The sequence below is a fragment of the Sceloporus occidentalis genome, unplaced genomic scaffold (genome assembly GCF_023333645.1).
Source record: "Sceloporus occidentalis isolate IW3139 unplaced genomic scaffold, rSceOcc1.0.p SCAF_31, whole genome shotgun sequence".
Classification (NCBI taxonomy): domain Eukaryota; kingdom Metazoa; phylum Chordata; class Lepidosauria; order Squamata; family Phrynosomatidae; genus Sceloporus; species Sceloporus occidentalis.
This window is the reverse complement of record NW_028317011.1, coordinates 3,390,581-3,413,169: the sequence shown is the minus strand read 5'-3', so window position 1 is coordinate 3,413,169 and position 22,589 is coordinate 3,390,581. Positions and strand designations below refer to the sequence as shown.

Sequence of the window (22,589 nt, the reverse complement as noted above, 5' to 3'; positions counted from 1 at the left end):
AATGAGGACATTCAGCACTGTGTATAGAGATCATAAGTACACGTTTGCTGTATGCACCAGTGGGCTAGGATCTTTCTGACAATAGCGCAGTTGTCGGCAAAAGGCAAAGTAACTCGACAGACTTTCACAATTTGCACAAGATGAGACAGGGGACAGGGTCTTTACCAGGATGGGGGACAGATCCACAAGTACTAAAGAACGAATGTAAACCGTTCTATCGGATGTGAATTTTGAAACCACTAAACACAACGGATTAGTACATAAATGCAAACATATACATAAATATCTCAACACAGGTCTAATATAGAACACTATACATTTGAATTCAGATGTCTTCCCAATTGTCAAATCCCATACGCCTTGCTAACTTAGATTCCTAGAACAAGCAGGGCAACACTATTAGGGAAACTTTATTGTGACAATGCTGGAACAAGAGATTTTTTTTGTGTGTGAAGACTTGATATACTAAAGTACAGCATAAGGAAAAAAAATCCTACCCAAGCAGAATATAGTAAAGTCGATCACAAAAACTTTTTTAAATCACTTTTATTTTGCATGGTTTCTTTTTCATTTCACAGAAAGTTTAGCTGCGTTTTATTCTCAGTTTGCTGATAGGCAAATTCAGACACTTCCAGCCGGGGATTTTATCTGACGGCTTTGTTTTCACTTTTATTTTTTGCTCTTTTTATGTCTTTTTCTTTAGGTTTTTCTTTTTTTTTTATTTTTTTATTTTTAAAATGAGTCCATCAAGGAAAGCTCTAAACCCATCGACCTCACCTTTTATCCCCGATCCCTCCCATCCCAAAACGCAAATGTTGTGCCCAGGCACTCAACATTGCCTTAAGAACCCCTTCACCACCGAGGTCTGTGACAACACGGCACTGTGCCAGCCTGTTGCCAGTGAACAGCTGGAGATGCCTTCTAGTGGAGTGCCTTATTGCTGTGGAAGAGGGTGGAGAAGCACTTCAACACCTTACGGCCACTGCCTTTCAGCACAGTTCTGTGGGGGATACTTGCCTCTGCTCAGAAGTGAAGGGGTTAAACGTTTAAGCTTTTATTTCCCCAGATATACTTTTAAGGTTCTTCAAGCACACGTCACGCTGGGACGCCCTCCTCCAAACTTGCTTGACACTCTTTGCTCTCATTCATCTGCGTCCCCCTTTTGGCATGACGCACGCTAGGGGGTTATAGAAGCCAATCCACAATGGTTCTCTTTTCAGGAGGGGCCGTCTGACTGGGCTAAGTTACCTGTCTTTAACTGCAGGGAGAAAAGCAGGAAAATCGCAATCAAAAAAGTGATCCAAAACGTAAGGAAAAATGTATAAAGAGAGGAACAACAATGTAACTCTTTAAAGAGAACAGTCTGTTACTATACAGTTCCAACAATAAAGAATGCAAGCCTGTATAAACACAATTATATATTTAATATCTTATAACTAGTACAGTTCCAGTGCTGCATCACAGTGTCCCCTATACTTGGCCACATTTTGGCTGCTGGAGCTCTTAAGACAACACTGAAATCAATGGGAGATCAATAAAGTATTCCTTTAAAGAGAAGTCCCTTAGGGGGAAAAAATCTACTAGACTATAGAATACAGCAAATAGCCAGATTTATCTCCTTTTGTTCAAATAACCATCCTTTATTTGCAGACCTAGATGATGCAATTGTTAAGGGTCATGTGATATTTGGGGGACTTTTCCTGCAGGAATACCACACAGACTATTATTTATGGCAATGCTTATGAAGTACGTTGGGTGCGTGACAGAGTCCATTGTACAGTATTGCTTTCCTTAAAGGAGTATGATAAGGAGTCAGGGTGTTTGTCTAGTAGATAGGGCTACTCACCACGGAAGACAGGCTGGATGAAGGAACGCAGCTATCGGAATAACCTGGTGAAATCTCTCAGAGCCCAACACACCTGTTTACATTCCTCGGCACTGAAAAGCAAAAGCAATTTATTAAAGTTGTGTGTGTGTGTGTGTGTGTGTGTGTGTTTTTGTTTGTTGATAGCATAGAGACAACTGGTAAAAACCTACCACTCATTGAGCAATGATAGCCCTCTCTCTAACTCTAAGATTAATGGTAGAGCAAAAAAAGAAATAAAGTTTAGTGCAAATTGGAGGCATCTGTCAGCTAAGTTTTGAGCCTTTTAAAAGTCACACCAAATATTTTTAAAGGAAAACTAAAGCAAAGTGTCAATCGGGCCATGCTATTTTGAACACTTAGGTATAAAATGCAGCCACTCACTGAATGTCATAAAAAAGTACGATATTTGACAATTTACAGTGTTTCTTGGGAGAAGGTCCAATAACTGCTGTTGAACCATAATTCCATAATCCACAGCCAGTTTTAATGTTGTTCAAAAGTAGCTGTTGTTGGCAGATCCACTTTAAAGTGATATCAATCCCACTGATTTCTAATCCCATACAATGAACAGTTTGACTTACAAGAAACCGTACTCTGTGTGCATGTTGCTTCCGTAGTGACACTAAGAACCAAATCTCTTATTATGCAACAGCAAAGTATTTCCAAGAAAGCTTTTAAGAGCTGCTAATTACAGATAACTGGAATGTATGTTCTGTACATACAACTCATACTTTCAAAGCAAAGAGTAGTGGCCACTTACTATTGTACAATCTACATACTGAGTTTTGCACTTTTCCTATTAAAACAGACTAGCAATTCCTTCTGTAAAGAGAACACTCTCCATGCTTTACCTTGTGACTTGCTTGTGGAAGTCTGTTAACTGCTTGTGCGTCACGGTTACTGCTCCTCCTGATGTCTCCTTTGGTAAACTTTTCAACGATGCTTCCAACAACCGGCAAAATGTCTGGAGGGAAAACGCAGTTAATGGTACAGATATTACACAATGGTTTACTTCCCTTTAGTATGACCAAAGCCCAAGCAATACTCAAGGGTGCTGCTGCTTCCCCTAATACATGGATACTGCTTCCTCATAGTGCAACCAAAAACAGACAATGCAAATTGTGCACTGCTGTGTCTGACCTAGCAAAACACTTTGAAAAATTCACATTTTTCTGCTTCACCATTTAAAACAAATATTCAATGGTTTAAGTTTCTCAGACTGCAAATTTTTTTATTTTTTTTTTTTTTTTTAAGCAAAGCACAATTTACTCTTCTTTACCGGTCTGTCGAATATCATGATCTCCCATACGACTTCAGCCACGTCTGGCAGTGTATAGGGCGGCAAACAGAAACAACAGGCATGTAGCAGTTGGCTAATGAACTGCTGTCCGTACTGGTTGAGGATCTGTCGGATCAAGTCCTTGCGTACCTCAAAGTTTTCCTCATGCTACAAACAGAAACAGAAAGTTCGTTTTAGGGGTCAAGGGTCTTTGTTTTTCACACAAAGCAGGTACATCCTCTTTCATTTATATGGCTTAACAGATCAGGATGTAATGACAATTATGTGCTCCAAGGTAGTCTAAAAATTAGGTAAATACAACCTCAGATGAACAACACGACATATTACACTGTGTAATGATTTATTCAACAAAAACAAAGCCAAAATGGAGAAGCCATGTGTGAAAAGTACACCCCTACTGCTACCATTGGAATTAAGATGCTGAGGAATTGTTGCTACCCATCATTCCGAGAACGGTTATAAAACCATCATTCTATAGTGGAAATCATTCAAGGTAGTTGCAAATTCACCCAAAGGTCAGACATTGCAATACATCAGACGCTACAGGCTTCAGTTAGCATGTTAAATGTTAATGCTCATAACAGTACAATTCGAACAAGTATGGTTTGTTTTGAAGGATTGCCAGGAGAAAGCCTCTTCTCTCTAAAAAACATGGTAGCATCTGAACAAACCACAAGGCTTCTGGAACAATGTATTTTGGTCAGACAACACCAAAGTGGAGAGGTTTGGCCATAATGTACAGTGCCACGTTTGTGCTGATATGCTGTGTTATCGCCAGCCACCTCATAGGGGTGATGATTTGGGCTTGTTTTGCAGTCACAGGACCTGGGAACCTTGCAGTCAGTGGATTTACCATAAAATCCTCTGTATACCAAAGTATTCTAGAGTCAAATATGAGTCCATCTGTCCAACGGCTAAAGCTTGGCCGAAATTAGGTCATGCAACAGGACAATGATCCAAACAGCCAAGCAAATCTACAAAAGAATGGCTGAAATAGAAAATAATCAAGGTAATCTGGACTGTTGCAATGGCCCAGTCCAGACCTCAACCCAATTGAAATGCTGTGGCAGTCCCTTAAGAGAGCTGTGCATAAGCAAATGCCCGCAAACCACAATGAACTGAAGCAAAGTTGTGAAGAAAAGCATGCCAAAATTCCTCCACAATGATGTAAGCGACTGATTAAATTATTATTTCAAGTTGCTGCTAAAAGAGGTTCAACAAGCTATTGAATCATAAGGTGTGTTTTTCACATGTGGCTTCTCCATTTTGGTTTTATTTTTGTTGAATAAATCATGACAGTGTAATGTCATGTTGAGGGTGTACTTTTTTTCAGACAAAAAAAATAATTATATATATATATATATATATATATATATATATATATATATATATATATATATATATATTACACACATACATCTATCACTGAGCTATTTAACAAAGCAGCAATAAATAAACCAAACATAAGTCAAAGAACTTTCAGGTAAAGTATACCCTCAATGATTTGAACGCATAAGGGGTGAGCATCCAGTGGTCAATCGATGTGCCAATGAACAATTTAAGTGACTCACATAGGCTCTATACCTGGTACAAGTAAAACATTGAATGTCTGTTTAATACAGCATAGTGCAGAGGGTATAGTTAGTTGGGGTTAATGGTGGAGTTGCGGCAACTCACATCATTGGACACTCCAGTGTGTATAAGATCACGCAAAAACTTCATGACACTACAGTTGGCGTCCCGGTGGTCTAGTGTAGTGGCGGCAACAGCCCACTGTAATACATGGACCAGCACCTGACTGCGTAGCAGGACAATGGGACACCGCTGGACAAACCTGAGTAAGAGAAGAGGTTTAGAGTAAGTGCCAACTGTACATCATAATATCAACCACTGAGTAGCCTTGTTAATGAGTATAGATTGATTTAAAGTACAAAAATATTTAAGTGATCATAATGCAAGCAAAATGTTAAACCTGAGAATACAACACAGCTTGCAACTGAACATTGTCCGAGGCAGGACTGTTACTGTAGGAGAACAGAAACGCATCTTACAAAATGCTTTTACACAAAACGGGACAAAGGAATGCAGAGAGAGCCTACACAACCTTAAAAAGAGACAGTCCAGCCATCATATACACTTAATGTATATAATAATCTAGAGGTCTTGTTTAATTTAAGTTACAGTCTCCTTTGCAAATGCATGGGGGGAGATTCTGCAGGATGTTTTTGCACCTCCCCTGGACCACAGAGAAGGGATAATACAGATTCTCCGTTTTATTAAATGCAGTATGCAAGTATACGAAAAGTTTTTTAATACATATTTTTCCTTGGTAAGGCTGTCTAGGAGCGTAAACTTTCTTTTAAGTGTTCTATATGTAAGTGGCAAGATGCCAGCTAATCAGAGCTGGCAATTTGATGAGGGAAAGGGCCCAAGGTCTGTGTATGTCTAAGTTTGCAAGAAAACAAATGTGTATCATACAGGTAGATGTAGTTTTCTTATTTAGATTAAAAGAAAAAAAAACCCCACAGAAAATAAAATGCTGCATTTAAGAGCAGTAATGGCACTATGCTCAGTTTAGCTAAGCTATGGGGTCCCAGCAAGTTCCATCACATTGACCAGCTAATAGAAGGATGAGGATCATAAGATCGCCATACCTGGGAACTTCCCAGTGTAGGCTACCTGGGACACTCGCTCTTCCGGGAGAGTGGATTCATACGAAGGTGGCACTAGCCAAGGCAGCCTTACGTGGGCAGGGAGTGGGCACAGTCAAAATGACGCTGCCCTTCCCAGAGAAAGAAGATGTTGGTCTGGGGAAGGGGAGTTTTTTCTGGCATACACATCCTGTCTCCAATACACAAAGAAGGCTAGATTTACAAAACCAAGGGAAGCCCTTCAAGCTGAAAAGACCTATTTTGATATATAAAACACAAACAGAACGAAATTCTGTTTCATATGGAAAATATAATTAGGGAGTTTAAGGAACTTTCTTCAAACACTACATAAAAGAACACCACTATATGCATAGAGACCAGTCATTAAACCAGGAAGACAAACGTCTTTCAGGTGTATAAGATGGCAAAATAACACTAAAGATTATTAATGGGAACAAATAAAAGCATTTTTCTTGGATTTGAGGTACCACTTCAAAGGAGACCATCTTTACCTGGTGAACAGTCGAAAGAGGTCATCAACAGTGTCTGGGTGATTTCGCAGGCCATTCTGATGTTCCAGAAGTTGGAAGGTGGGGACACACAGAGCCTGCAAAAAAATAAATATTATAAAAAAAATAAACTAATTATAATCTAACAATTCTCAACTAGCTTCATATATATTTTTCTACTTTGACAAATACAGTTATGCAAGTAGTCAAGATACTATAGCCAATGTTAGAATATTTATTGGAGGTGGGTTTTAACATTTTAAAAAAAAGCACACATCTTTCACAACATATTAGATATGATTAAAACATATTTGTACACATTAAAAGATGAAAACATCAATGGCACAGATTTTGTAATCTCACAATACCTTAACCCCCCAATATCTGGTGTTCTAGATTGAGCTTTATTTTGGAGATATACTTACAGGTTAACTTGTGTAAGGAACATACTATTATACATCAACATTACGGAGATATAAAAGGCAAAAATATGCCCGAGCAATCAAGGCTGTGTGTTTGTAGCCATCTGAGGCTTCTCAAACAACCCATTAACTAGGCAACTAAGAATTATAATTGGGGCTTCCATTACAACTTCACAGCAAAGCTTGGCATTAGAAACATGTCCAGAGGACTGTACCATCCGTTTCTTTCAAGAGAAGTTGATATAATAATGACAGCAAATGGTACAAGAATTTAATCAGATGCTTTGTGTGAAAAACAGATGAAGGTTCTCCTTATTTTATCATCAGATTATAATACAGTTTAAACAGAGTAGACATAATTTCAAGAAAAGCAACTAACCTGTAGCATATCAAGCAGCCCTTGTTGGCAGCCTTCCTCCATTCCATACTCATCAACAAGGATGCTGCCCAGGTATAGGAAGCACGAGTGTTGGTGAACTTGGTACACATTGACCATCTACAAATGACGATATGATGAGCAGATCAGCATACAACATGCAAATCCATAACTAAAAATCAAAACCAAATAAACTGTTCATCATTCTCCCTCATGATCTCTGTAAATATTTTTCTTTTCCATATGTTTCAAAAGTGCCTGAAAATAAAACTATACTTGCCAGACACACAGCAGCTGCATAGGAATATTATTTTCAGTGAGAACATGTGTTTCCTTTAGCATTTGAGCGCGAGACAGCAGTGAGTACCTGGGTCACCAGTGGCTGCAAGAGTGCAGCAGATCCTTTCCCAACACAGCGCACAGCGAAACGCAGGCAGCGACAGCAGCGCTCAACTATCCGATTATCAGCACGGTGTTTGTTCAGAGTCTCCGACATCACAGGCCAAATCTGATAGAGAGAGAACTTTAGAGATGGTGTAACAGAGCTTTTGGTACCCAAAGCGTGGCATTTATATACATAGTGTGAATCACCAATTAAAGTGAAAAATTAAACTGTATGGTCACACAAATAGAGACCCTTACCTCCTGGATGACTTTCTGGCATGGATGAGTCTGCCCGTTCTCTACTATGGGATTTGTATGCCTAGTACACAAAACAGATTTTCAAATACTGGTATCTCTGCATTCACACACATCTTAGGAAAAACTGATAAAACTACATTTATAAAATTGGAAAACAAGCTGACCAAGCTGTCAACATGCAGCTAAACTGTGTGACGGCAGTTATAAATGGGAGGACTCCATTGATAACTTTCTACAGTGAAACTGGAGGATTTATCACCTGTTCACATTAGCAGAGGCTCACAGGTGGCATGAGTTATGGATATTGCAGATTTCCTAATATTTCGTTTATATATATATATATATATATATATATATATTTATCATTATCCAATGAAAGCGGCTCCACAGGAACGCCACATTTTTAGAAATAGCATAATATATCACTTCATAGTAAAACAATGACCAGTAATGTTGGAATATAGTTCATCTGCCCTTGAGGTTCTGAATGCACCAATATTACACATAACAATAGCATAAGAAATTTCCCCGTCTCCATGCAATTAGAACGGTGTTACAGTGAGAAACACTACTATATAACTTGCGGCTGATTCCTTACATCTCATCAGCTAGGACTGCCTAGTCTCAGCACAAACATGCACTAAGAGCATACATTTACACCACAGTTCTGCCTGCATTTAGGACTGAACATAACCTCGTTGCTTTTGATACAACAGGGTGGAGACTACTGGGCACGCAGGAGTGTCAGAGGCGTCGTATTAAATACATTAATGTAAAAATGTGGCAAAAATGTGCTTATACAGTATAGTTAATGTAGCTGTAAAGGTTTTTGTTTGTTAAGTGACGACACGCCTGTGTCCTGTATTTCAAATAACTTTTTTTCCACCTATAGCTAAAGGGAATGATTTTATAGTCCAATAGTTTTCTTGGGAGCAATACCCCCCCCCCAAAAAAAAAACCCCACAACATATAATCAAGAGATACAGGAAATAGTAACTGAAATCACAACACTTACCTAAAAATGACAGCCAATCTGTCCAAAAACAATGTTGGATCAGAGGATATGCCATTACTAGAATCCTGGGAAAGCAGCTGTGTAAGTCAGAAAAAATAGGTTTTAGTACCAAGTTCACAAGTTCTTCAGAATCTTTGTCTTACTACAAGCCTACATTCTTACAGTATATCACAAAATGAAGATGCAGGGCATGTTTTCTTTAGTAAACCCTCAAACCAGAGTAAGGTCATATAGTTTCAAAAAAGTATAATTTATTACACATAAAAATGAACCACACCGTCTTCTTTTCCCCTCTTTCACCATTAGGATTTTATACTAACCTCTCTACATCCCAAAATCAGGTTAAAATATCAGCCACTAAATGCAATTTCTCTTACCTTCTTCAGAGATGTAACTTGAACAGAACATAGCTCACTCAGGCACTCTGAGATCTTCTCCAGGGGCAAGCGTGCCAAGACAAGTGCAGTGCCTGAGATCAGACACAAAGTAGAGATATAAAGCAAACAGCAAATGTCCATATACCAGTGCAGGATTCAGAACAAATATATATAAATTATGTGTAATTAAGTAGCATTTGTGGTTGTACTGTGTCATAAAAATGAAATCTGCACATGTATAAAATGCTTAGCTTAAAAGAGTAACCTTGCACAAGATGAACCAACATAGAAAAGTCATGGATTTTTTGATGTTGGGAATTCTAACGTAGATTCATATCTACATTGGGACTACTGAGTACGCATTTTAAATTAAAACAACCAATAGTCAGAATGAGCCCTGGAATCTGGTACCTTTTAAGAGTCCCACAGCAGCCTCCGGGGGCAGTGGGAAAGAGTCCAGGGACCGAGCAATCTCCAGAAGCCCATTAAAGTGTTGTGCCATGTGGTCCCGACACACAGAGCAAATGTTTTGGATGGCTTTGGCAGATGGAGAAGCCAGGGATTGCTGACACAGTCCTTTCATTAAATAGGATAACACAGGGTCTGGAGTGAAAAGGTAAATTTAGAACATAGTAAATATTTCGCTCTCTGGAGATGCTTGGATTAATAAAAAAGTAAAACAAAATAAATGTAACTATCCTCACCAAGGAACTGTGGGTTTCTGTCCACCACCTCGCACATCTCTCCCACCAGTTCTATACTAGTGTAACGTACAGCAATGTGAACAGACTCGGGAAGCCTCACAACTCCGTCCAGCACCTCCATTAAGGTGGGGTTGTTCTCTCTGTGTATAAAAGCCAAGAAGTTGTTAGCACAAAAGTCCCATGACTGCTTTATCAATGAGCAAACTACCTGAACGAGACAAAGCCATTTTTTTTTTTTTTTTTAATATGCCCTTTAGGAAAATAAATATTTTGAATGTAAAGTCTCCATCTACTAAGTTATAATACTACTACAAGCTCTCGAAATCCACACCAACAAACCAAAATCATACGCACACACACACACACAAGTTGATTTGTTAATATAATTACTATTAATGTTCTAATTTTTGCATTTATTAGGTTTACCATTACCCTCCCAATCCTTTTACACATGGGTAATGTATGCCTGCCCAACAAGCAGAAAAAAAAATATAATATCATTAAAAGACAATGATTCTGTATCGATAAGGGCTTTCCATCAAGCAAAACAGATTGCTGTTCTTTGTCAAGGTCAATGGCAGTACTTACTAGGTGGTGTTACTTTTTGGCAACTGTGTTTTACAATTTGGTTAGAAAGTACCGTATTTGCTCGATTATAAGACGAGGTTTTTTTCAGAGCAAATGCTCTGAAAAATACCCCTCGTCTTCTAATCGGGGTCGTCTTCTAATCAGACCTCAAATAGAGTCTGATTAGGAGACTAAGATCCAGATCCCCCGCACCGCTGCAGGGGACCTGGATCCTCCTGTCTCACCCCCCCCCCCATCATACACACTTACCGGTGCTTCCTGCTGTATTGCCGGGGCAGCGGGTTGACGTCTACGCAATCCGCGTAGACAACGTCCGCTGCAGCCGGAAGGAGGTGTGGCTAGCAGCGGGGGTTGTCTGCGTCCGTCGCGTAGACCTTCCCCGACTGTCAGAGATCTCTGATCTCTGACAGCCGGGGAAAGTATACGCGACGGACGCATACAAACCCCCGCTGCCAACTCCACCTCCTTCCGGCTGCAGCAGAAGGCGACGTCAACCCGCTGCCCCGGCTGGAAGCACCGGTAAGAGAGGGCTGAGAGGGGAGAGAGGAGAGGGGAGGGGAGGGAGGGGAGAGAGGAGAGGGGAGGGGAGGGAGGGGAGAGAGTGTGTGTGTGTGTTAGTTAAATGGGGGCATAGGGCATTTCTGGAGTGGCGTTAAGGGGGCATTTAATAGAGCACTCTGCCTCCTGAAATGCCTTATACCTCCCTATATGCCACTCTGCCCCATAATATGCCTTTTAACCCCCTAAATGCCAGAGTGGCATATAGGGGTATAAGGCATTTCTGGAGGCAGAGTGCTCTATACAATGCCTTTTAACTCCCTTAATGCCACTCTGCCTCCTGAAATGCCTTATACCTCCCTATATGCCACTCTGCCCCATAATATGCATTTAACCCCCTAAATGCCAGAATGGGATATAGGGGTATAAGGCATTTCTGGAGGCAGAGTGGCATATAGGGGGTCAAAAGGCATACCATGGGGCACAGTGGCATATAGAGGGTTAAAAGGCATATCATGGGCCACAGTGCCATATTGGTGTGGCAAGCCTGGGGGCAGATGTGCGTAACTGGGGGACAGGCTGGAAAATACAAGAAATAAAAACAAAAAAAATATTTTTCTCAATCATAGCTTTTATTAAAAAAAATAGTTTACATGAATTAACATTTACTGGTAAAACTTTTTTCCTTTAGGGTCGTCTTATATTCAGGCTTTTTCTTTTTTCCTAAGTTAATATTCAGATTTTGGGGGGTCGTCTTATAATCAGGGTCGTCTTATAATCGAGCAAATACGGTATTAGTTCAGTAGATGCTCAAGCGAATTACACAGACACACGTCCAACTGCCAAAGCTACAACAAAATAAAAAAGTAACTCGGGTTCAACAGGGCTTTCTGCTGTACCGACTATTGAAATGGAGCTCAGAGCAGTGTGGGAGATGTTCTGCTCACGGGTTTGGATTTTTCAAGCAATTATATACTGCCTCTCAATAATTTATATTATATATACATACACACACAGAAGAAGGATTTTTTTCACTATATACTTAATTTTAAGGTAGCATGTTTTATGTATCAGTGCCGATTTTTAACTCATGATTTATGCCAAGCTAAAATATAACATTGCTTTGAAAAATTACTTTGCTTTATTTATTTTAACTGGATGATGCACCTAGGTAACATTGTGTGGAGGGTTAAAAAAATGATATATATTGTGCCATTATTCTAAATATTGGCCTACATATTGCACCACGCATTTAAAACCAATAGAAATGCCACTCGCTACATACACATTTTAAACTTGTAACATAAAAAACACCACACAAAAGACACTTACGGGTCAACGCTCTTGGCAATGGAGGCCATGATAAAAAGCACAGCTTCAGTCACTTCCCAGGGAGGATTCCCGTCTTTTAAAGTAGAATACAGCTGTGTAAAGAGGCAAGGAATAATCATATTCCTAATGATTGCAGTTTGTGTCAAAGGTGGTACAAGATGCATGGACTCAGATAAGCAACTATGTTGCACCTTGAAATGGCGCTGTGTCAGTTATTTGTAATTAAAATTATGAAACCACCCAAAATAACATTGCTTATAAAAGGTTAAAGTGATCCAACATTTTATTTACCTGACAGAAACATTCCATGGAGCCCACCAGAAAGATTAAATCCTTCACCAAATCAGACACTCTCATGCGGAACTCTCCAAAGTCATCAGTATCCTCAGGAACACCCTCCTATAATTGTAGGAGACAATTAGCTTTCAACAACAGTGATAAACATTCATTTATATTATGTTTATATATTTGTTGCCAACTTTATTAGGGTGAGAAGCGCAGACAGTTTTTGTTTTTTGTATACATTGTACAGCCAATACACTGTATTTGCAGCATGCTCACACCGTTTGGTAGGCCTCGTATTATACATTTGTATTATTTGAGCCTGAGACTAGCTTAGCGCACCAACATTTTTTGTTAACAGTGATAAACAATTTACAATAAACAGTAATGTCTGCTTTACAATAGTCTTGCAACGTGCTTGGGATGGGAGAATGGAAAACGTACCAAGATGAGTATATTAAAAAATAGCTTACGTGGTCTGAATCAAGCTGACAGTGCCTTGCTAGAGCATGAAGAAGCCTCTGAATGTATGGTCTGAAGATATTATGCAACACAGGGTCGTTTATTTTGTAGAGATGTTCTCCCAGTCTATACCAGAAGTTAAAGGAGATTTCAACTACCTGGAGAGAGAGGAAAAAAACCCAACAAGATTTGCATTTCTATATATAGTTTGTGGTTCATCCTTCCCTCTCATCTGAATAATGGGCCTCAAATAATAAAGCTTATTTAACTACACCCTACTCCATAAGCATTGGCTTTTTGGGATAATCACATATAATTTCACAAACAGAATTTCCAAATGAAATAGGCAGGATAACAGATGTGAGTTCCTCTGTTAAAATAACACTTAGGTTTGCTCACCTCATACTGGGGGTGCCCTGCACAGATTAGGAGTAGCTCCAGCGTGCGCATGTTGCCCAAATCCCGACATGGTGTGGACACAATCTTTTCCAAGAAGGTTTCACAAAGTTCTGTGAAAATCCGGCAGTAATTCAGCACCCTGTGAATATGGGAAAGAGGAGTGAAACAAATAGAAATCCAATGAAAAAAAGTACATAAACATAAAGCACAGTTGTTTACAAACTCATTGCCCACAAAAGTTACTTTATAAGATATGAAAAGGGCAATAGGTGAATACTTTCACTGGTAATAGGCCTTCAGCCAAAATCTGAATCACCAATATCCTTTCTGTCTTTAGATCGTTATTTTGGACTCATTCACAAGCAGCAGTAGGTCGGTAGCCTCTAAAATTAGCACTCTTCCATGAAATGTTTGAGGCCCCTGTCCACTCAGCATGTGTGGAATGAATGAAGACTAATGCACGGGGCTTAGCGAAGACTTGACTCAGCAGCAGACTGAGAATACAAACTCAGACGTCTAGCGTTGTTTCTGTGTGCAAGGCTCTCCCAAACATCCATTGTCCGGGCACTAGCAATTTTAGTGCCTGCACTAATTTAATACACATACATACATACATACATTATATATATATATATATATATACACACACACACACACACACACACACACACACACACATTTTTTTTTTTAAAGCAACAGATTACTTGATCTGAGAATTGTTATCAGCGTTCAATGTTAAAGATTCATCACAACCAAAAATGTCATGTCACATGCATATCATTATTCTGGTACATGCATTTATTATTCAACTGGTCACTGCAATACTGTTTATCACATCATCAATAAAAAATGGTTACTTTGAAAATATCAACCAGAATGCTTTCAAAAACATTGCCATTCAAAGGCCAATGTAACATTTTACTGGCTTTCATAATGCAAGAACGGAGCACCAGATATATTGTTTTTTTCATTAAAAGAGGATGGGCCACCGCCTAGTTAAGTGTAGACTTTCTTCTTGTAACTTACTTGTCTATATCTTCACGGGCCACAGCCATATGGTATGCAGTCTCAAGGGTCAGCACTCCCTGAAAGAGCTGTGTTCCTAGAGGCAGATTATTGTCTAGGTTCTCAATGGCATAAAGGGCGGAACACACACAATCAGAGGCTGCTTCATGCAGATTGGATGGCGTCTGGTCCTGTTGCTACAGATCGAAAGAAGGGGCGCTTAGCGATAGGTTAGTTTTACTTAAGTTCGGCATTTTTAAAATTTCCTTCATAGAACCGCGTACAATTCAAATTTAAGACAGAACTAAGGAAAACACGCAGACAAAAGAAACAAAAGCGATGAAACACTCAGTCTTACAAACTCAAGATTCATTTTTGTTACAGGGGGACATTAACTTTTACTGTTTGCAGGTTACCTTTTTTACCTAGCCACCCATGGAATAGCAGGTGATCAACAGAAGAGAGTGTTCTTAAAAACTACGGAGAGACAGCTAAGACAGCTGTACATGAACAAGTATTTAAAAGTATATAGCACAAGAAAAACCCTGAGTGTGCAAATATTACACAAATATATAGACGTTCAGTGAACGTGAATACACGCAATGTGATGCCAAAGAGATAACACTCACCAGGACCTGAAAGAGCAACATCAAGAGACGGTTGTTGGCCATGAAGTTGCTGTCCAGGACTCCCAGGTTGAACCAACTCCCCAAACATTTAAAAGTTTTTATTAACATCTTCTCATTGTCACCCGATTTCTCCACAGAAGTCATCTAGAAGAAGAAAATAAAAAAAAATGTACAATAGCTACGTGTTTTTTTTACTCAGAATATGACAAATTAGATCTACAATTAATATTTTCACACAGAGGAGGTACACTAAAATCAGAAAAAGGGCAATTTAATGGGACAGTGTGGGCATTTTTTCATTTGCTATGGCTATTCCTCTAAATAAAAAACAATGTAATTATGATTATTGATTGGTTCACCTTCTCATCAAGTGTATTGTAAAATGAACCTCCCAGTGTGGAGCAAAGTTGACCTCTACTTTGGGAATAGATGACAGAACAGACTAGGAACCCTTGACAAACCAATACTATGTGATCTGCAATATGCCCCAGTAAGGGCAGCATGCTCACAACAGCAGAAATGAATGGACAAATATAACGTAATACGTTGATTCGCTTTCCTGAAATACAACTAGCTATGTCTCCTATAGAGAACTTTAAAAGATAATACCAGAGGAGCTGTAACTACAAATGAAAATGGAATTATGCCGTTTTAGCTCAGAACAGAGGGTTATTCGATCAATGGGAACATTCACAGCACAAAAAGAAAGAATGACAAATACAAAGTTATGAAGGGTGCGACCTGGTTAACACACACACACACACATATATATATACATATACATACATATACACACACACACAGATTTAAAAAGATAGCTAAAAAAAAATCTTCATATTCTACGAACGTTCGTCCGTTTCCATTTTAGGGGAAACGATGGTGAAATCAATAAATGAATGTGTAGTTGTTGAATAAGTAGTTTGAGATAAATTTTACATACTTTCCTAAACTTTGCAACTTACCTACAACTCAAAATAAGCTTAGACTTATAAGGTTAATGTAAGGTTAAGGATAATAGTTGTGCACCGGTTTGGTTAAAGATCTATTATCCAATTTAAAAGTGTAATAAGCGTTAAATGCATGATGTCACAAGAGTGAGCTGATTGGACAAAGAAGATCAGCTCACTCAATGTCCCTCCTCCTCTTTAACGAAGATTCTTTATGTTATGAGCCTTCATCTATCCGCCAATTTATTTTCATGTTCTTCCGAATACGAATGCACAAGTCTAAAATATATTATATATATATACACACACACACACACAAAGCACTTGGGTTATTAATACCCATTGAAGACCTGTATAGAACACATAAGGGGAAAAAAAACAAAAAAACCCCCCCCAAAAAACAGGATAGCCATAGCAAGTGTTTTGTGATACCTTTCATGCTATGCAGCTTAATGACAAACATGTAGTTAGGAGAAGCCTTCATGTGACAGTCCTACTCACAGACTATGCTCATATGACACGTTCAACTATTTATAAATTAGAAAGGACATCCAGAAGATTACTATTGGTTCAGCAACATCAGTTCTAGCATTACCAATACTATGGAATAAATGTGAACAGCTCCATGTATTTACAATTAGAGCCTGATTTACTTTATATTAAATTATAACATAAACTTATAGTATAATGATGCGTTAACCCTTATAGTTTCAACTTTAGCTCCGATATATTTATTCCCCTCTTTCTCCAAGTTCTGTTCTTCTCTCAAAAGCATATAGTTGTAACTTACTAATTCTTGAATTCCATCTAAATTAAAACTCCCTGAAAATAGCCTCCCAAGACAGGTAATGAAAGTCACATGCATACCATTCTTATAGCAGATATAGGCACACATTGCGTCTATTATGGGAGCCTCGCAAGCCACTTACCAGCAGAGACACTACGGTACTAGAGTAATAAGCAAGGTCTTCAATTATTTCTGAGCGGCGGTTGGCACCGATGCGCAGCGATCGGCTGTGAACTTCCTCTGGTAGTACAGTAAGAATCTCCAAAAGGAAGGGTAATGAAGTCACATCATTGCTGTATCTGCAGAATAATGGTGAAATAAGGGAAACTTAGACTTTTCTCGTTTTTTTTTTTTTAACCATAATAACTACACAGAAGAGAAATCCAGTGAAAAGCAACTCTACTTAACAAGTAGGATGTACTTACGATTCTACGAGTGTCTGCACACAGCCTTTCCAAGAAGGCATCTGTAGGGCCAGATCTGCTATTGCTAAGGCCAACTGAAAGAAAAAAAATGTTAAGGCTTCCAGGTAAGTGAATAAAAAAAAAAAACAAACAAAAAAAAACACAGAAGATATATTCAGAACCCATGAATTCTAGGGTTTGCAAGCCTGTAATATTGAATTGAGTTACAGGGAAAGAGTTAAAGAAATTTAAGGGCAAAAAATATTTTATTACTGCCCAAATACTGCCAACTGTCAGACATTGGTGCCTCTTCTGTGATCAGTGTCTATTCACTGTACTATCCCTTAACCCTACCCAAAAGGTATAATGCAGCAAAATGCTATGCAAAAAAAAAAAAAATCCCTAAGGGGGATATTCACCAAAGTGAAACTTTGTTTTGGAAACTGCATTGCATCATTATGAAGTCTCTACTGCAATTACAATTTCTCTCATCACTTGCCAACTCTTTATTTAGTGAATAAATCATTAACACAGGGGGTTGACAAATTTGGTTTGGATCTAGGAGCCAGCCCAAAAAATTAGGAGCCAGCTTTTTTCTACCACAATTATGTTTTATTTTAATATATTATCCCCTAGTCTGCAGTGAAGGGATGTTTCTTCAGTGCTGCACCATGTTGTACAGTACTGCAGTTAACCCCTTTTATGACAATTTCACAACATAAAGACTCAAGCTTATATGTTTATACATATATTTTGTGTTTTAGCATACCAGCCAAAGATTTGGCACACACTATTTTTTTTCTGTTTCCATTATGTGACCCTGTTGGGCACCTCATGGTGCCGTGCAGGAAAGCACAGGGTGCCAGTCTCATGGCAGACCTGGCAAGTTTTTACCCCTTTGTCTTCCAAAACCCTGACAACCTGGCGTCTGAGGTTTGTTGAGCCCTGCATAATAACACTTACAATTAAACACTTATATTTTTCATGACATTAAAAAGGTAGCTGAAAATAGTGATAGGGGTTTTAGGGACAAACATACACTGCTGTGTATTACACGTGCTGTGTAGATCCCTTTATTTCAGGCAGTAGTAGCCTACCTGGGTTACAATGACTGGAGACAGGTCCTTTAAAGTCTGAATATGTGACAACAGGGAATCCCTCAGGGAGGCATGTGAGTCTGTGGGAAGTTCATAGAAAGAAGTCTGAATCTTCATCTTCATCGTCTGCGCAGCAAAGTAGCAGGACTCCACATCCTGACGGATTTGCAGCAGCTGGTCTGAGATCTCCCAAGCGTAGACCTGGAGTGGACGAGCATAGTATAGTTAGTAAAACACAACTACTTTACTGTATGTTTCAAACAACATAACACCAGTAACTCAACAGCTCTTCAAGTCAAAATGCAGTTCATGTGCACCAAACTCCCACATTTGTTAAAAGTAAATAAAAACAATGTGTACTTTCATGCATATGAAAGCTAAGTGTTAATACACAGTTATTTATTCTTTGTACGCAAAACCCATGGCAAGTTTTGTTTTGTCTTTTACGTAAGGAATGCATATCAAAGTATTTATAAAGTACTTTAATAAGCACTGGTTGATGGGACGCTAAAGTATCTCATTAATTCAAAGCTAATGTACTAATATAAGCTTTAAAAACAAATATTGTTAGTCAAAACTAGAATATAAATATATATAAACGGTTGGTTAAATGCCTGTGCAAGCAAAATCAAGTACAGGGAAACAAGTTCTGCTTATACACTGGTACCTTTAAACAAAAAACGCATGCGCTAGTGACAAGTTGGTATAATTAAATGTTTCAAGGCACCAAAAATATGGTAAATTTTGCTTTGCTTTCAGTGAAAGACATGTAGTTTACACAAGAGCTGAAGACATAAGTTTTATATGCACTGTACTCAGATTAAGAAATTGCAAGTACCGTAATTAGCTATACCACCAGAGGAATTGTGTGTGTTTCACTTGCAATGTTCAATCATTTGTTTCTCAGAGAAGATGGGGATAAGGAATAACAAATTATTTGCATGCGCTATGTACTGTGTGGAGTTTCAAAATGAATGGCAGGCTCCACAATCCTTCACCACGAATATAGGAAAAAACAGACCCCTGTGGAAGCTGCCTGCAAGAAAACTGCATTGTGTCAAGAGTTTAAGTTCTTGCTATATTATGAGAAAACCACCCATAGCGTTCAAGTCGTCCTATAAGATTTCCTATTCTTTCTAAGGTATAGATAAACACTGTGTGCCGAAATACGCAACTGAAATCCAAGTCATTGTGGAGCACTAGTCAAGCACTGATGGCCGAAACCGTCACATGTACTGACACCCCTTCAAAGCAGTAATACACGGAGAAGTACTCCAAGTACTCTACTATGCATTCCTCCAAAAGAAAACACACCTACCTAGAAGCTGCAGCCACCCTCCCCTTTGGCTGTCAGACCACAATCAGTGGGTGAAAAATCGCTCAAATTGAAAACAATTGGAGGGCTTGCTACACATGAGGGTCTGCACAGAAGCCCACCACAGCATTCACCCTGCCAGCGCTGAACCTGACTGGCATTAATTATACCGCACGCTGAGGGACCTGTTCGGCTGAACATATATCCTGCACTATAAATAACTTGGGGTGGGAAATGGGTAAATTTGTACGAGGGGATTCTGCAGAACCCACCCATGTATTTGAAAAATCATAACAATTTTATCAGAGCCACACAGCTGTCATATGCCTTAAACTGAATATGATAGATATATATATATATATATATATATATATATATATATGAGGTTTGAAACATGTGAGCAGTAACTGTATAAATAGGCTCCCTAGTATCGTCATTATGCATGATGTGGTATGTATACCCACATATGTACACTCCAGAGAAGTACTTAGCGTGGTCTTTAAATCTGCAAGGCCATCTACCGATTAAGTGCAAAGTATATGCATTGGCCCACTATTATAGCTGAAAAGCGATGATAGGAGCCAAACGAAGCAAAAGGAAATAAGACAAACATGACAAGATATGGTTTGCGGGATGATTATAAACTGGTTATGTTACGCTGGAGTCCAAAGTTGAGCAAAAGCCACACAAATCAGAAACCTGCACTATATGGTACAGAGGACAGTTTTAAAATCAGGGTTAGAAAAGTAGCAGAGCCATTATCGGGGGGGGGGGGGGGGGGACATTTCACAACACCGGAAAAAAAAATTTCTATACCTGGCCTCAGGTGAAAAAAGAATTGACCAAGGATAAAGTCCAGTCATACAGATTCCCTAAATTCACACATGTAAACAGAAACAAGCATTCACAGAAGAGGCCATAAACAAAATGGAAACTTAGAAGAACCCAACAGTCAAATATGCCTCCCGTGTTTTCCTTTACGACAGCAATACACAGAGAAGGCTCTTGCATAATCAAAACGTACCCTGGCGTAAGTTTTTTTTTACCGTGATCTGGCATGGTAGCCAGTTCAGCAGCAAGAAGGCACTGGGAGTGTGACTTGAATGCCTTAGAGCCCACATGCAAAATAATCAGCATTGTGTCTGCCAAGAAACAAGCAGCAGCCATCAGTAGACTCAATGTGCAGTATTTCTAGTGAAACATCCCTATTTCTGCTAAAAGAGGGGTAGCAGTAAAACACTGTCTGCAAGAACAGTGCTTGAAAAAGGTTTCGCAGAAAAACCCAAAACAAAACAAAAAAACAGCCCATGTCCATGACACTCATACATGCCACAGCGTCACGGATCCTTAAAGGAACACTAACACTTTAAACACGTAACATTTTTCTTTAGTGCCAAACAAGAAACAGTACTTGGCTCAACTACGCCATACTGAAGAACGCAGGTTCTAGCAAGAAGGACCACACCTTCTGTCATTATTAGTTAAAATGTGTCATTATTATGTACAACTCTTTACAAATACCAGTGGAATCTGTTGGCAACACACATAAAGCAATAGATTTCATAGCGATTTCAGCTTATGCTCCCAGCATCCTGCCAGAGTCCGACGTATAGGGACTCTGCCTTGAAAAGGGGTTATGGGGCTCAGTCATCTACATTCTAGGCCAGTACTGTTTTGTTTAACATCAAATACCTATCCAACTTGTACAAGGACTAGCCTTAACTAACAGTGAAATAATACAACTGAAAGAACAAATAGATTTTATCACATTACAACAGCAGTCTCCGTGAATCAAGGTTTACTTGGTCACACCATTGTTTGGGGAAGATAAAATGCTGAAAAATAACTCCGGGGAGGTAAAAGAAGCTCTGATGACCTGTAAAAGTTTTGGCGTGCATCTGTAGTTCACGCCTCTGTTGCCGCCATGTCTAGAGCCCCTATATTTTAAAACCATTTTTTAATAATACTGAAGAATTCCATATTTATAGCATGTTTATCTGGCAGAATAACACTGCAAAGCTGGACAAATGTGTGTGGAGCGACACAGAGGAATCTGAAATTGAGCTCTATATTTTAGGAGCCAGAAAGAATGACATCTATAGAGAGCAATACAAAATGGCACAAAAAAAAGTTAAGAGCCGGCGTAGATGTGATAAAGTTGCAAAATCCCACCATAAAACTGTACATTTGTACAGACAAAGATTTAAGGGTTTTATACCTAAAACACAGAGATAATTAACCAGTACAGGCCAAGGGGCACCATAACGACTGAAACATCCTGGGTCTCAGCATCACACAAGCATAAACGCTTCATAGTTTTTTTATACATACTATTACGTTGCATGCAGTATCTGATTTCTAGATCACCCATTGCAGTAACTCTATAGGCCTCCAACTTGCACCGTAACCCCTTCCCCCCGCCCTAAAGAGGAGGACTCGAGCACCCCACCTCTCTCCCATGACGGCAGCACGCTTCCCAGATAGATTATCAGACACTGTTGGACCCGGTCTCTTTCTATGTCGCCGTTTCTAATCTAGTATGAAACCTCCCTTATACCATTCCAGGCCTCTTACCGATCTCTGCAGCTCCCCCAGCCAGAACGAGGCCCTCTCTTTGCCGCTAGGATCCGGGTCGTGGTATAGGGACTGCACGGCCTGGTACACAGTCTGAAGGTCGGGCTTCCCGTCCATGTTTCGGTCACGATAGTCAATATCTATGTGCTTCACAGTCGCCTCTCCTCAGGCTTCATCCTCCACCTCGGCCGCAGCTGCTAGTGTGCACCCGTAAACTGGTCCGGTCAGGAATAAGATTCACGCACCTCTGAGTTCCGCCTCCTCTCCCCAGGTACCTCAGGGAGGGGAGCCGGAAAATAAGTCTCTTACTACCTATGGGTTCGCTCCCGTAGCACACACCCTCCCAATCTCTCCGGCACCTCAGGAAGGCGGTTGCTTCGCGGGCAGGATGTGCGTCACCGGATACT

At 39.5% G+C, this 22,589-nt stretch overlaps 1 protein-coding gene across 7 annotated transcripts; it reads right to left on the bottom strand.

Annotated features, from left to right (window-relative positions):
• Positions 1–1,877: 1,877 nt before the first annotated feature.
• Positions 1,878–22,299, bottom strand: LOC149298736 (transportin-3-like). 7 transcript variants are annotated; one of them, XM_089487124.1, is made up of 22 exons: positions 22,183–22,299; positions 18,294–18,494; positions 17,218–17,291; positions 16,935–17,091; positions 15,059–15,202; positions 14,451–14,626; positions 13,425–13,563; positions 13,037–13,183; positions 12,573–12,680; positions 12,282–12,373; positions 9,864–10,003; positions 9,571–9,762; positions 9,160–9,251; positions 8,783–8,859; positions 7,739–7,828; positions 7,481–7,670; positions 7,129–7,245; positions 6,331–6,425; positions 4,845–5,001; positions 3,147–3,314; positions 2,719–2,831; positions 1,878–1,938 (listed from the first exon to the last, which is right to left on the bottom strand). In XM_089487124.1, the coding sequence occupies exons 1-22, from the start codon at positions 22,297–22,299 to the stop codon at positions 1,878–1,880; spliced, it is 2,847 nt and encodes a 948-aa protein (XP_089343250.1). The 7 variants fall into 7 exon arrangements, with proteins under 7 accessions (XP_089343250.1, XP_089343251.1, XP_089343254.1 ...); XM_089487125.1 differs by having other exon boundaries at positions 7,493–7,633; positions 7,768–7,828; XM_089487128.1 differs by lacking the exon at positions 7,481–7,670 and having other exon boundaries at positions 7,768–7,828.
• Between the last annotated feature and the right edge of the window lie 290 nt (positions 22,300–22,589).

What these genes read in the sequence shown, in the direction of transcription:
- LOC149298736 (XM_089487124.1), bottom strand. Translation starts at nt 22,299, where the DNA reads ATGGACGGGAAGCCCGACCTTCAGACTGTGTACCAGGCCGTGCAGTCC. An exon ending in TCTATTTGTGTGACCATACA is followed by an intron (nt 7,671 to 7,738) that starts GTTTAATTTTTC and finishes GGGTACCAAAAG; the next exon opens with CTCTGTTACACCATCTCTAA. An exon ending in CTCTTTCGACTGTTCACCAG is followed by an intron (nt 5,002 to 6,330) that starts GTAAAGATGGTC and finishes TCTCTTACTCAG; the next exon opens with GTTTGTCCAGCGGTGTCCCA.